The 14,705-nt window shown below is 36.7% G+C and overlaps 1 protein-coding gene across 2 annotated transcripts in view; it reads right to left on the bottom strand.

The window, feature by feature from the left end:
* The window catches only part of CNTN5 (contactin 5), a 686,534-nt gene that overhangs the window by 45,017 nt on the left and 626,812 nt on the right, over nucleotides 1–14,705 (bottom strand). For both annotated transcript variants that reach the window (XM_068669732.1, XM_068669723.1), the window contains exon 16: nucleotides 11,429–11,549. In XM_068669732.1, the coding sequence (XP_068525833.1) occupies nucleotides 11,429–11,549 (121 nt within the window). The remainder of the gene's footprint in view (nucleotides 1–11,428; nucleotides 11,550–14,705) is intronic.

Here is a 14,705-nt window from a genome sequence, read left to right as displayed (position 1 = left end):
ATGCTGGATACACTTCTGTGAGAGCCTGAAGCTCTTTGCATGTATCAGACTTTTCCCTAGAGTTACAGTGGAATGGATCTGCTAGACATCTCCACTCTTGTCCATCCTAACAGTGAGCCATTATGAGAGGCATGGTCCTACTAGAGTTCAGCAGCTGCAAATAAGAGAGAAAATACTCAGGTCTGGTTCCACCATTTGGTGTTGTGGTTGTAGCCATTACATGTAGTACATTAGTGAATATAGTACATTACTGAACTCAGTTATTTTTTGTTTGTTTGTTGTCTGTGTATGTGTGCACTATTTCATACAACCAAATCTTTAAATATTTTGCTGGCTAGAAACTTAGTCCATAAGTAAAAAACAATTTGTATGAATATGAAAAGCTAAAAAAAACCCTATTAATTGAAAAGATTTCCTTCTCCCCCCGTCATAGTTTGCAGCTGCAAACAATTTTCCACAGGTATTCCTTCAACAAAAGTGTGTTTACATGAACTATGACAACAATGCATTCAGAATTTTCTAGTAGTTCAACTCAGTATTCTCAGAGAGGAAGAGACATTGATTCCTTTAAATAACAAAGCAAACTACACTATTCACTTTCCTCTGTTTGTCTGATAATGATCTACTAGTGACTAATTGACACCAAAATATTGGAAAGCTATAGCATTTACAGGAATAAAGGCAACAAAATAGAAAATACAATTGTCTTTTTAAAATGTATGTATAGAATTCAGTAAAGTTTAGTGTTACAGATGTATGAGAGATCAAGACTTTCTGAAATACATGTTCAAAGGAGCCCTGGATACTGCAGTGGGCTATGGGAAAAGAAGAGGCTTTCCACCCTGAATGGTGGTGAGCAGCTTTTGTGGCTCATAGTGCCAGGAGTCTTTCCTCTTCCTTTGCCCTTCTTGCTCAGAAGTCCTGACATTACTGCTGCTAGTGCCTTTCATCTCCTGTGTGGGATAACATGGCACCACCTGTTGGACCCCTTGTGACTCGGGCTTCTGGAGTACCTCATTTGTAGCTGAAAGGTCTTGATTTTCTTCCTGGGAGAAAGCAGGGCAGAAAACTGTGTCCTGTGCACACCTCCTTTTCTACCACGTATTTGCTGTTCTTTGGTGGAAAGCACCAGGTAAGACCTTTGTCTCAGAATAGTAACTCCTGGGGCTAATTTAATAAAACAGGGTGGTCTTCAATCTTCATCATCTACTGTTTCAGGCTATCTGTTGATGTAGGAAAATATTAGTGAAATTTTTATTTGTAGCTATGAGGGAAAGTTTAAAGAAAAGCTTGGATCCTGATGCAATCATATTCTTTTAGTGATTTGGAGCCCTAGGCCCAGAATTATATCATGGTTCTAAGCACAAACAAAATTAAGGGAAAATATTTTAGTGCTTTTCCTCTACGACAATATTTCTTCCATGCTCAATGAATATTGTTAAAGAGTTTCTAGCCACTGCATTATAGGAAAAAGAACAAGATTCTTGTGTATATAAAAATATCTAAAATATATTTATGCAGATGTCTCCTGCTAAATTCTCAATATATTTTGTTGTAGGAGTTCTCTCATGGTTTTTAAAACCTTTTAAACGCATTCCTAGTCATGATAACGTGTCATTATGCTTTCTGAGATGTGTGCTCTTACACAGTCTGTGGGATGACTGCTAAAAAGCATTTCCATTTCCAACAGCAGGCATCCTTGAAAGCGGATTAATAAGGGACAAAAGCCTCTGTGATGACAAATCTGTGACAGTTAGCCAGGACCTGAGTGCTATGCAGATGTCACTCATTTTTGTAGAAATCTCATTAAATTTTATGCTTGGATGTAATCATTCATGGTGTCAGCTGGATGGCTAATGCAGAGAAGCATTTCTCCCAAGGGCTGTGCTATTGTTCAGGATCTCTAAAACAATTTTTTAGTTGGGAATAGTCAATTGAGGAAAAAATGCACAGTCTGCTCAAATGCTTCTCTGGAAACCACACAGAAAATGACTGGTCATAAATGCACTACAGTGCAGTTGACCTTCACAGAGAAGACATTTGAGGCTGTGATAGGCTCTTATGTAGCTCTAGAAACCTAGCACAGAGGTTGTTAATCAGTTATCTTCTTTCAGAGCAATTCCATAGATCAATGTTTCATTTCAAGACATGCATGAATGCATTTTGGCAAACTTGTTTTATGTGTCTTTTTATTGTTTGAATGATCATCCTGAGAGGTCCTTCAGATTACTTGCGATGATTCAATGTTAATGTGAGAGTTCTTGAAAGAATGTTACCAATAATAACCTCAGTCATTCAGTGAGACAGTGCCCTTTCCTGTGAATCCCAGGATGTGCACTGATTTACTCTACTGCAGTCTGACCAGGATAATCCTTACTTTTACCAAATCACTAAAAAGGCTGATACAGCCTGATTCTTCATGAATACATAATTCTTTACCTGAAGGCTTTGCCAGTACAATGTGTACTGGCTTGTCATAAAGAAGATCTTAAGTCAGAAAAAAAGAGGAACAGAAAGAGGTGGTAACTACAAGATAATGGAAAAGTTGTTTGAGGAAACTGGAGGCTGACTCTAACATGAAACCATTTTGCTGTGTCCACCTATGGCACCGCACATGTTGAGGAAGAACAAGATGGAGAGAAAGAGTGATATGTGGTGAATACTTTAGAGGATATGTCCTCATTCCCATCCCTACATGTGTGGTATACCCAAATGGTTTCTGTAAGACAGCTACATAAAGCCATGGGAGAATGGAGAGGCCACACTCTAACCAGACCAGAGAGGTCAGACTCAGCACTGGAAGGTAACAAAGAGAAGATGTTGATGTTCCAGCCTTGGTAGTCTTGACTCATTCCAGGGATGCATTTCTTTGCCCCATCCCTGGAAGTGTTTAAGGCCAGGTGGGATGGGGCTTTGAGCAACCTGTTCTAGTGGGAGGTATCATTGCCCATGGCACGGGTGTGCAACCAGACGATCTTTAATGTCCCTTCTAATCCGAGCTATTTTTTGATTCCATTATTCTATGTTTAAAGGTATGATACTCCACCTACCCTAGCATACTGTCTTCCTATACTGTAGATGTTTCAGCTACACTGATATACAGAAAAGGGCCAAAGCACAGACTTGAACTCTATCAATGATCCTATGTACTATTATACCGTCAGCCATTCCCTATCATAATTTCAACCCTGTGCCAATCACACTTTTCCCATCCAAGGCCTGTGAACAGTTAATTGATTACCATGGGTTAGGATAGATCCCAATAGCCAGTTTGTTGTGTCCCTACTGTTTTGAAAGGGGAGGAGGACTTTATCTATGTGAATGGGAACTCCACTGTATCCATTGACCTCGGGAAGTGGTTTACTACTACTACAGACATATCTGTGAGTCCAATTAATGGGGTCTGTACCTAGGGCATTTTTGTGGCTCTTGTTACAGCTCAAATGTAAGTTCAAGGACCAGCAAAAATCTGCTAACCCTGTTTACGTTCCATTTAATAATATTGTGGCTGATGGCCTTTAAACCCAAATGCTTGTCTTTAAGTTTTATTGGTAATATCCACAACTGAAAGGAGCAATGTGATCAATCTAACCAGCAGTTCCAGTGTTATATTTGCTCCAGGTCAGTAGAGTTCAGAGGAAACATTGCTTCTCCAAAAATATATCATGAGAGTGAATTTCTTGCTTAGGTAGGTAGTTTGCCAGTCTACAAGAAGAATAGCTTTATCTTCCTTTATTATTATTATGATTATTATGATTATTATTATTATTATTTAGACCACAAAACATGTACTGTTAAACCACATTTTACAGTCACAAAGGCTTTCACCTCTTTATGCTGCAGAATTGCTCCCAGCTCCATTTCAAGATCTTACTGCTTTCAGGTAGCCATTTGATCTCAAAGCTCATTTTACTTACAGTAGGCATGCTTAGTGAGTTTGGCTAGCCTTCTCTTCATAATTCTACAATACATGCTATTTATTCATTGTAGGAGAAATCTGCTTTTCAGTTTGTTTTAAAGAAATTGTCCTGCCACGATTTTTGTATTAACATTTCTATAGTTTAAAGGATTTTAATTAGTTTTCTATATGCTGATAAATTTCCAAGGATGTACAGAATTAACACAGAGCATTCAGAACACTATACATTATTTTTTTTCTTCCTCTGGAGGAGCACTATGTCTGTTAACATCCATAATAGAAACAGAAAACACATTACGAGCAGTCTGAATGGAAAGCATAATAAAAACAAGTAACAGTAAACAAACTATTACTCAAATACCCCCCAAATATCTAATCTAGTAAAATCTTAATTATAGACCAAAGACATAGCATTAGAAACAAAGTTACTGTATTAACTCTTAGAGAGCAGAGAATTGAGACTGATAGCATGATCTGTGTTTGAGTTGTTCCTAAAACATATTATATATCATGTAATATATAGCATATAATTTTTTGATATATAATACATAGATATAATATATAACTATTTTAAAATAAAATTACTAGATACGTTGAAACAATCTCTTTTGCATGACCATTGATGAGTACAAGGAAACATGGAAAAATAATTTGTTGGTTAGCACCTCAAATGAAAAAAATAAAGGAGTAGTTTGCAATTGATACTGCTTACTAGTTTGTGTATAACATATTGTAAAACAGCTTTGCAAGAGTAATTTACAAATAGAACTAAATGATGGAATTTATTTGACAAAGTTACTGAACCTGGTATCATTCTTTTTCTTTTATTAAATATATATATGTTAAAACATTTGAGACTTAGTACTCTTGATTAGACACTGAATTTCACAAATTAAAACAACAAAAAAAAAGACATTTCACACATTTCACAGCCTTGTATTCCTTACTCAGTCACGTTGATCCTGAAAAGTAAGGTGATACAAGAAAGGGATATGTGAAAAATTACCTACATTGTTGTTGATGGTGTCACTGTCATTGCTAACAATGCAGAGGTTTATCCAGGAAAAATCACTCACATCTGTTTGAAGCACTGTCCCAGTATACATCAGATAACAGGGGTAACAGTACTACACAGTGAGCCGCTGCTATCCAAGAAACTCCCTGCTGTTGTGTAAAGCTACTGCTACAGCAGAAGTGCCTCACACCTCAGTGCAGGTGGAAGGGATCTCTGCTCTTGAAATACTATAGGAATACTCAGTGACCTTTGTAGAAGTATTAGACTCCTGTGTGACATCCCCAACTCCCACAATTTTACTATGCTGAACTGTCTAAGCCAATCCTCCAAACTTGCAGAAGCAGCAAGGAGTATAAAGCTAGTTTTAGTAGCAAAGACTTTGCTCAAACTTTCCTTCTTGTGATCTACGGCAAATCAACCCTTCAGTGAGTTCTTTAAAAACTGTGTGTTCCAGGAGCAAAGGGCTACTTTTTAAGGAAAGTGAACATAAGAAGTAGCCTTTGGCTCATAGTTATGAGTTCGCCTAGTGTTCTCTAAAACCTCCTTATCTATGAGTAACAGATTTATTTTGTACTGATAATTTAAATAACCACAAAGTGAAAAGCACTGTTGCCCTTTTCTAATGGAGTTGACTGGAGCAATGCAAGGTACTAAGGGATAGCTCCTTCAGACTGTCAACCTCTTTTATGACAGAGGTATTTGGTGTTTAAAATTTCTCTACACTGAAACATGATAAAAGCATAAGATCATGAAGACATCCTTTGTCAGGAAAACATGAATGCACAGATTGATTCAAATTTCTACAACATAATGGGGAAATAAGAACGTAATAAACCCTTTGGAAGACAAGCTTTAGAAACAAATTAACTTGCCAAGCAGGCATTGTCTTGAGGAAACCTGACATGTTGCTGGCTACAGGATCACCTGAGACATCTGTGGGATGCAAACCTTCTGGCTAGTTCTTGGGTGTTTGGTAACCAAATTTGTGATCATAACATTAGTGTCAGAACATGACGTGCATATTTATCCTGTATTAGAGCCTTCTGCTTTGGTAATCACTTCTTTGTGAAAAATCAGCACAGAGACAGCTCGAATACCAGGGTGCCAGTGATACATGGAAAACCAGCCAACCTGAAACATTTTGTTATTGTGCTTCTCTGCTAGCTAATACTCCCTGAAAATTGAAGGTCTGGTTGGATAAATAAAGGCTAGTAATCAGAAAAAATATGCAACTTAGGAAAACTATTATTGGACTGATGTCAAGAATGGGACTAATGTTCAACTATTCATAAATCACTTTTGCTTCTTAAATGGTCGATGGCTTCATGTGCTGGGGCAAACATTTATTGACTGTGTAGCAAAATATCTAGATTATCCTATAAACATCCTTGTTTGCATTATGAACAGCTATTCTGCATACATTTTCCTCAGGTGAGGAAACAATTCAAGGCATAAAGTAAGTAGAATCAAGCAATCACTTGGTTTCAGCAGTGAAAGTCCAGAACTATGATTTTTGCAGTATTCATTTGCACCAGTAAAACTGCTTATTTGCCCATTAGACATGGATAACTCCTCTTACAAGAGTCCTCTGAAGTAACATGTCTGTGCAGGCCTGGTTCCAGAATAGTTACTACTGTATGTGAAAAGCTGTTTTCTCTTCTGGATGTCCTTGAGTTGTCTGTTTTCTCTTCTGGATGTCCTTGAGTTGTATCAGCCTGCACTATATGCCCTCTGCTCTGCTATAGGTTCTGATGATTGCCTTCCAGAAAATCTTGCAGTGACATTTAAGCTTATTCCGCCTTATTCTCTTGCTGGAGGGGTGCACATCTGTTATTTAGCTTTCCCAACTCTCACTTCAGTGTATTGGCTTAAGCAGATGAGCAATGGCTTCTCTGAGGACTCTTCATTTTGTGGGCACCAGCCAACTCAATGAAAGAATCAAATATTCAGGTTGCTGGAAGGGACTCTACATCCTACCCTAAACAGGAATGCTCGTTTGTTTGTCTGCTGGCTTCTGTATTTCTAGCTCCCCTGCCTCAAAAAGGGCATTGAGTGTGTGTTGATCCCACCTAACCTACTGCCAACAAGTATGGCATACTCTTGAGGAGAGACAAGCTTCATTCTGAAGCAGGGTCTGAGGGCATCCAAAAGTGATATCCTTCCAGCACTTGAGCACTGCAGTTACTGAGCTTGGCTGTGATGTGCATCACCTCTTCTTCATTGAATCAATGGCCCACATCACCTGGGCTTTGAGCTGAATCCTATCTCTCATCCTCCCCACATTCAGAAGGTAAAAAAACTCTCTGGAGACTTCCATTGAATTAAAGTATTCATCTAGAGAGAATGGGTGACACTGCCCAAATGAGGAGCTTCTGCATGCACACAGAAGCCTAAATACAAATATTTAAGGCTCAGGCACACAATGGATGTGAGAGTGCTGTGACCTTTCAGATGACTCTACTGTGTTTGGTGACCAAAATGTGAACTTTCTTGGGTTTACGTGCCAGAAGTAGTGAAAGATACTTTGCTGTAAACCATGAAACAAAAGTAAAATAAACTTAATAAGTAGTCAAAAACAAACAAACAAGAAGGACTTTTTCATTCATGTAACTACTAATAAGAATAACTTGTGATGATGAATAGCAGAGAATTTCATATAAGCTTATTTTGAAGAAGAAATGCTCTTGCCAAGTTAGGTAGTAGCCTACCTGAGTATAAACAGATCATGCCAAGTATGCCAGGACAGCTGTTCTCTGAACATTGTTAACTAGCATGAGACTACTATGAAGTATTTGTCATTCATATTCCATATCAAGATTAAAATGCAAGACATTTAAGCTGGAAAACTAATGTACTGCCTGACAGGTCCAGCTGCCAACAGAACATCTCTTCCTAATGACATCCACATTCTTGGTGACATTAGAAAAAATGAAACAAAAAGGGAAAAATAAATAATTTGAGCTTCGAGAACAGTATTTTGGGAACAGAGAAATGGCTAGAGATCACTAAAAAGTTGTTTCTTACTTTAATATACGTAATTTAATCACATTTTTAAAGCACTTCGGGAAGTATTTTAATTTTGTTTTGAGCAGTAAGTGCTGAAGGGATTTCAATCTTAATTCTGCCCAAACATGGTCTTTCACATCTTTTCAAAGGCAATTTTGAAGTATTCCTGAAAAAAAATCACCAGATAAATCATTACAAAAATAATGTTGGCCGTGTATTTCATTGCAGCTTAACTAAAATCAAGATCTGTAAATTAGTGACTCTGAAAATATTTTGAAAATGTTTTTAGAAGTCTATAACCCATTGTAAAAAGTTGCAGTATAAAAACTTGTTGCTGTCCTAACTTTTGCAGTTCACACACATACACATATAATAAATTCACAAATGTTGGACCATTAATTAGCTCTTTGTAAGTAATTAAACTTAGAAGAATTGAGATTTACTTGGCAGTATTCATTATCTGTTCTTCTGATACTCCTCTACTAATGACATCTTTGGAATTTAACTTCTACAATGTAATACAGGGCAAAGAAGAACTGCTGTAAAATGGGAAAAATAGTGACAGGATTAGTTCTTTGGGTTATATTCAAGGGATCTTCCAACTGAAAACTCACAAATATGGTTTTACAAAAAAAATAAATATATTTTTAAAACATAGTCCATGACTTCTTCACAATAAAAGATAATGAGACACCAAAATTGTCTATCTAAAGAGCAGCAGCAAGGTTAGTTGTCATCCAAGTTACTTACAATAAAGTTCTAAAAAAAATGCATTGAATTGGAAACAATGTATGAATTGAACACATAATTCAATGCAAATTCAATTAGTTTGCTAATAGCAATAATTCCTGAATATCATAAGGAGGGAAAATTACATGATTTTCATTTAAATTATTATGTGTCCAATTTATTTCCTGAGGAAATGGTGTTCGTAGAACAACCTTTTGAGTCAAAAATTACAATGATACATTAAAAATATCAGATGAGCCTTACAGTACAACTAATGGTTGAAATGTTTTTGTATGCTGCTGGTATGTTATTGCCAGCACTCAAGACTGGTATTTTGTGTAGAAGTAAAATGAAAGTAAGGTCAGAACAAGGTTGTGCTGGAACTTTGCTAATATTGGCACTTCTAAAAATTCATTGTTTCTGGTATCTTGATTTGGCCATGGACTGTAACGTTTAAAGTAGGAATCACAGAATCACAGAATCAGAGAACTGTAGGTGTTGGAAGGGACCATGAAAGATCATCAGGTCCAACCCCCCTGCCAAAACAGGTTCCTCAGAGCAGGCTGCCCAGGTAGGCGTCCAGACAGGCCTTGAATATCTCCAGAGAAGGAGACTCCACAACCTCCCTAGGCAGCCTGTTCCAATGCTCAGTCACCCTCACCATGAAGGAGTTCTTTCGCATGTCAGTGTGGAACTTTCTGTGATATAACTTGCAGCCATTGCCCCTTGTCCTATCCCCACAAACCACTGAGAAGAGGTTGGCTACATCCTTCTGTACCCAAACCCTCAGATATTTATATACACTGAGGAAATCCCCTCTCAGTCTTCTCTTCTCCAGGCTGAACAGACCCAGGTCTCTCAGCCTTTCCTCATAGGGAAGATGCTCCAGGCCCCGTATCATCTATCATCTTTGTGGCCCTCCGCTGGACTCTTTCCAGGAGATCCCTGTCTTTCTTGTACCGGGGAGCCCAGAACTGGACACAGTACTCCAAGTGAGGCCTGACCAGGATAGAGGGGGAGGATCACCTCCCTTGACCTGCTGGCTACTCTCCTTTTAATGCACGCCAGGATCCCATTAGCCCTCTTGGCCACAAGGGCACAGTGTTGGCTCATGGTCAACCTGTCGTCCACCAGGACCCCCAGCTCCTTCTCCTCAGAGCTCCTCTCCAGCAGGTTGTCCCCCAGGAAGATGTTTTCTGATATGAATAAAATGAAATTATTATTATTATTATTTTTTAAACTGGAAACTATACTGTAAATAAAGAATATATAGCTTTGTATTTCATTGACTTTACTGCATAGTGGCAGTGTTTTCATAAATGAAGTCTTCCTCTGCAAAGTGAAATTCTTCAGTTTACTGAAATGTTTGTTGAAACATCTGTTGCTACTGATCTCGTTTGCTCAGCAATGCCCAGTATCTCCAAAAGCTAAACTTAAAGACGTTTGAAAGGTACTGAAATTTGGGATCATCAGAGAGTGTCAAATTGCAGGCTACTGAGTGCACTGTATAAGCTGAGATAGATAGAGAAAAAGAATTATCCAATCATAGAAATGAGGGAAGTAGAACATTGTAATTAAAGTATATTTCAATATAAATTCTATTAAAAAGCCATCATAGTTTTAGTTTCATCAACAAGGTGGCACGATAATGAGACACTTGAGTACATACATTCTGATACTGCTTATAATGCACTTTACTTTCATCTCAAACCTCTTCCTCAGAGAAATATTTATTTTCTACTTCAAATTCAAGAAACTCATATATATAACTGGTATTCTTCAATAAAACAATTTAGTAGCTGGTCTGCAGTGTCCTAGATAGTAGTAAGCTAAAAGATTTTTATCGTTTAACAAATTCAGTGACATTAAAGTTGAGATAGCCTTGCTTACCCATAGAGCTTTCTCATCTTGTCTCAGGGAGGTAAAGGTAACACACAAGTTTTGCATAACCCACAAGGATGACTCAGATTTCCTCAGGCAGCTAAACTAGCGTTATGTTGAAGTGCCCAGTTATGCCATAGCTTATAGAAAGATGACGGTCCTTAAAGTAACTTTATGGAAATATTTAGCAGCTACTCCCATAAAAATGTGAAAAGCCCTGCATCAGCCAGAAGCATTCTTTATCATTTCAAGCATATATTCATCCTAAAAGTGGTGGATATGAAAACATCAAAACTAAAGAAGTAGTGGAATGCGATAGAAGAAATATTTCTGAAAGATTATAATCTCTAAATAATTTTGATTTATTTTTATCTAGAGTTTTTCAAATATTAATGAAATATCTACCTCAATTTATACTTTCAAAACCCGTGTACTCCAAGCGAGGTTACCCAGCTGTGCTACCTAGCAGGGATCCATGCCTTTTGTCATTATAACACTCCCCAGTTGTATTGCCAGTAAGTGGACTAGAAGTCCTTAGCTCCTGTTGTGCACTGAGCATACACATGTACACACACAGTGCAGACATACTCAGCATAAAGGAATATACATATGGTGCTAAAGTTTGGCTTTATTGCAGGCCAATTGGTGTCCTGGTTAAGATATGAGATCCTGCAGAACATCGACCATGTGTTCCTGCATGTAATCAGGAATGTTCAGTGGAATTTAACATTCAGGTTAAAAAATTACCCAGGCCTAAAGATGTAGCCAAATTTTGGTGGTCACAATACCGTGCAGTCCCTAAAGCCCACATATTTTAATTCCCTGGTACAGTGATTTCTGGTGCCTGCATATTCAGAGGGCACTGTGAGGCTACTCACCCCTAACAAGCAGCTCCGTCTCATCTGACACGGTGTCTGCTGCAGTCTGGACCCTGCAGCCGTATCTCCCAGCGTGCATCAGGAGGATGTTCCTGATCATCAGATCTGCAGAGGACGCTTGCTGAAACAGGGATGAAGGGTCCATTTAAAGTTTAGTATATCTCTGTGTTCAAGGTACCTCACAAAGGTGTTTTGTGAAGTGTGAGAAAGTCACAGCTGCAACTTTCATCTTACACTGGTGTGCCTTAATACTCTCTTTGAGGATTATCAGAACACTTTTCTTATACAATTATTAATAGGGATTGAAGAAGAGGATTTCATTTTTTTAATAACTTTGACTTTGCTTAAAACAGTCTGTGAATATTTGCATGCTCAAAGAAAATGATTCCAAACTAACACTAACATAGAGAAATTTGTTAAGGAGCCAAACAGGTTTTTTTTTGTTTGTTTGTTTTTTTTTTTTTTTTTTTTTTGATGTAATCCTTAACATACATTGAACAGGTAGTCTTAGAAACGAAGGACTCTCTCTTCCTCTTCCCTACAATGCAGTGACATTAGGAGTATATATCTCTATCTCTACATTAATGAAATTAAGATAAATTGAAACAAAATGTTAATTGATTTTATTGACCAAGAGGAAATTAATACTAAATAAGACCAAAGAAATATAAACAGATTTTCGTTTTTCCTCATGAAATTTGTATATATTTAAATCTAAAACATGTAATCCGTAGATATATGTACAAAGAGAACCAGTTCAGATTTTTATTTTTCATCATTCTAGGCAACAGTAATTGCAATGCCCCAAAACCATGATCAGAAAATTGAAAAGTAAAACAGATAAGAATCTCTGTGTTATTTCATAAATGGAAGTGATAATATTAGATTTTATATATACAAAATCATGTATATCCAAGATTTACTTTAGTCATTCCATCTTATTCCATCAGATGTAGTGAGCCCAAGTCCACAGATAGTTATAATACTGTAGCTACTTCAGGAAAGATCATGTAAGAGTGAACAGAAGTCACCCTGAGGGTATGATGTAGCGATTACAGTTTACTTTGTCAATTCTGTGTTCTGAAAATACTTGAAAAATTTGTAATTCTAAGGTAAACATTAGCAATACATACATATATATTAGCTAGCTACATATAGCTAATTGCCATATATATATTTGTTCCTGTCAAAATATTTTTTTATTGAGTCAAAGAGAAACGTTTTTAACAGATTAAATATAAGATTAAAACATATTAGATATCTCTAAATTTTCTTGTTGGTGCTACTCTGTATGATATGTAAATCTAACGTACAATAGAATTATAATTGCACTGCTTATGATATAAAACATATCATTTTAATAATTACAGAAGTTATATGATACATAATCTATAATAATCTACAATTAAATAATATATAGTTTTACTAAGTACAACTATTCCTATTATAAGCTATTATGTAAACTGCTATTATATTCTTGAGCCATGTAGAGTTTATATAGTAAATCACTATGCTATATAAAATGTATTACATCATGTACACTGCATTTTTTACAATAGTATAACAAATATACATAATCTATAATAAATACATACAACATATACATATATTGCCTATTTATGTTATGTTAAATTATATTTACATATTGCATATTACATATCAAGAGCAATAGATTTTCATGTATAGTTATATATTTTTATATAAAGTAGTATAATGTAATGCAGTGCAATATAGCCTTATACGGTATAATACTATATGTTATATATTATGTACAGGTGTTTATATACTTCTCTTCCGTGTTTCACTTTAAGAAACATTTACTGAATAGAGGTATTTCTCTTCTCAGATTTTATTTACTTTGCTAACCAAGAAGAGATTGTCAGTCTCTCCTTGAATGACAGTTTCCCCAGGTCATCATTGGCTGCACTGGTGACTAAACGGTGACTAAAGTTGTATTTATTTGCCTGTTTTTTCTTTCTGTTTTTTTTTTTTTTTTTTTTCTTCACATATTCTGCAGTCAGGTAGGTAGGTACACTCAGATCTTCATTTGCAAGTTATGAGCTCTCACTTTATAACCATCATCCCATATGTATCTGACCTTGCACTTTGAAGTATTAAATTTATGTTTATGACTTCAGTTCTCAAACCCATCTAATTTTTCTTTTGTGATATTTTTGTCATCTGCTGTTTTGGTAATATAATAAACAAATAAACAAATAAACTTGGGCAATTTTGTACCACACAATTGTCATTCAAATTCTTGTACTTCTATGCCAATGTCAAGGTTAAATAAGATCGATTCCAAGATGCAATCTTTTAAAAGCTAGTTTCTCCTTTCTGGGAAGAGCAGCTCCTTTTCAGCACAATATCCTGCCTTATCTTCTTTAGCTGATGAATGGAATGGAATGGAATGGAATGGAATGGAATGGAATGGAATAGTTCAGTTGGAAGGGACCTTCAAGGGATCATTTAGTGCAGCTGCCCACTTCAGGGCTAACTAATCTTCTCCTCATTTACATTTTTGGAAGTGGGGTTGTCGTATTCCACACAGCACCAAGGCCAAATCCCTACTGAAGCATATTCACATGGAAGGAAGGAAAACAGGGGAAGCAGGTCAAGAACATTACTGACACCAGAGTGAATGATCTATGGCTCAATAACCCTGTAAATGTAAGAAGTGTGTATATAATGGTAGTGTTTTGCCTTCTGAAGTGTCCTCAGAATGATATTGCTGGAAGCAAGCTACTCATTTCCAGGTCGTAATACAATTCCTGTATTTCTGCTCTGGCATTCCAGAAATCACAGTGATGAGTGCTCTGCAGCTGTAAAAGCACATGCATGACCAGGAGTCAACTTCAGGATACACATTTTTCTAACACATCAGAGTTTACTAGCCAATGAAATGGGTTGCTCAAGATGATTAATGATTTTAGTACAAAGCCTTCAATATTAGAAAGGTAAGGCAAGAATCAGTCCACTTTTGTTCTCTCTTCTTTGGATGTAATTTATGTGTTTTGTTGTCAAGTGGGGAGAAAAACATTATAGGTAGCAATTATTTGGTTTCATTGCTCATAAGCTCTTAAAAAACATGACTGTCACTGTCTTCCTGAGAGTTCATGACAATATGAATCATAATATTCTTAATCAGGAAAGATATGCATTTCATATGCATACCTGTGTAGCTGGGCTGGCAAGCAGCTATTGGAAGAATCATTGCTCTAAGTAGAGAGCTGTGCAGTAAAATGTAAGCCTGTGAAACACTTGGATTTATTACAGC

This window comes from Anas acuta, chromosome 1, assembly GCF_963932015.1.
Source record: "Anas acuta chromosome 1, bAnaAcu1.1, whole genome shotgun sequence".
Lineage (NCBI taxonomy): Eukaryota > Metazoa > Chordata > Aves > Anseriformes > Anatidae > Anas > Anas acuta.
The sequence above is the reverse complement of the archived record's forward strand: the minus strand, read 5'-3'. Positions and strand labels throughout refer to the sequence as shown.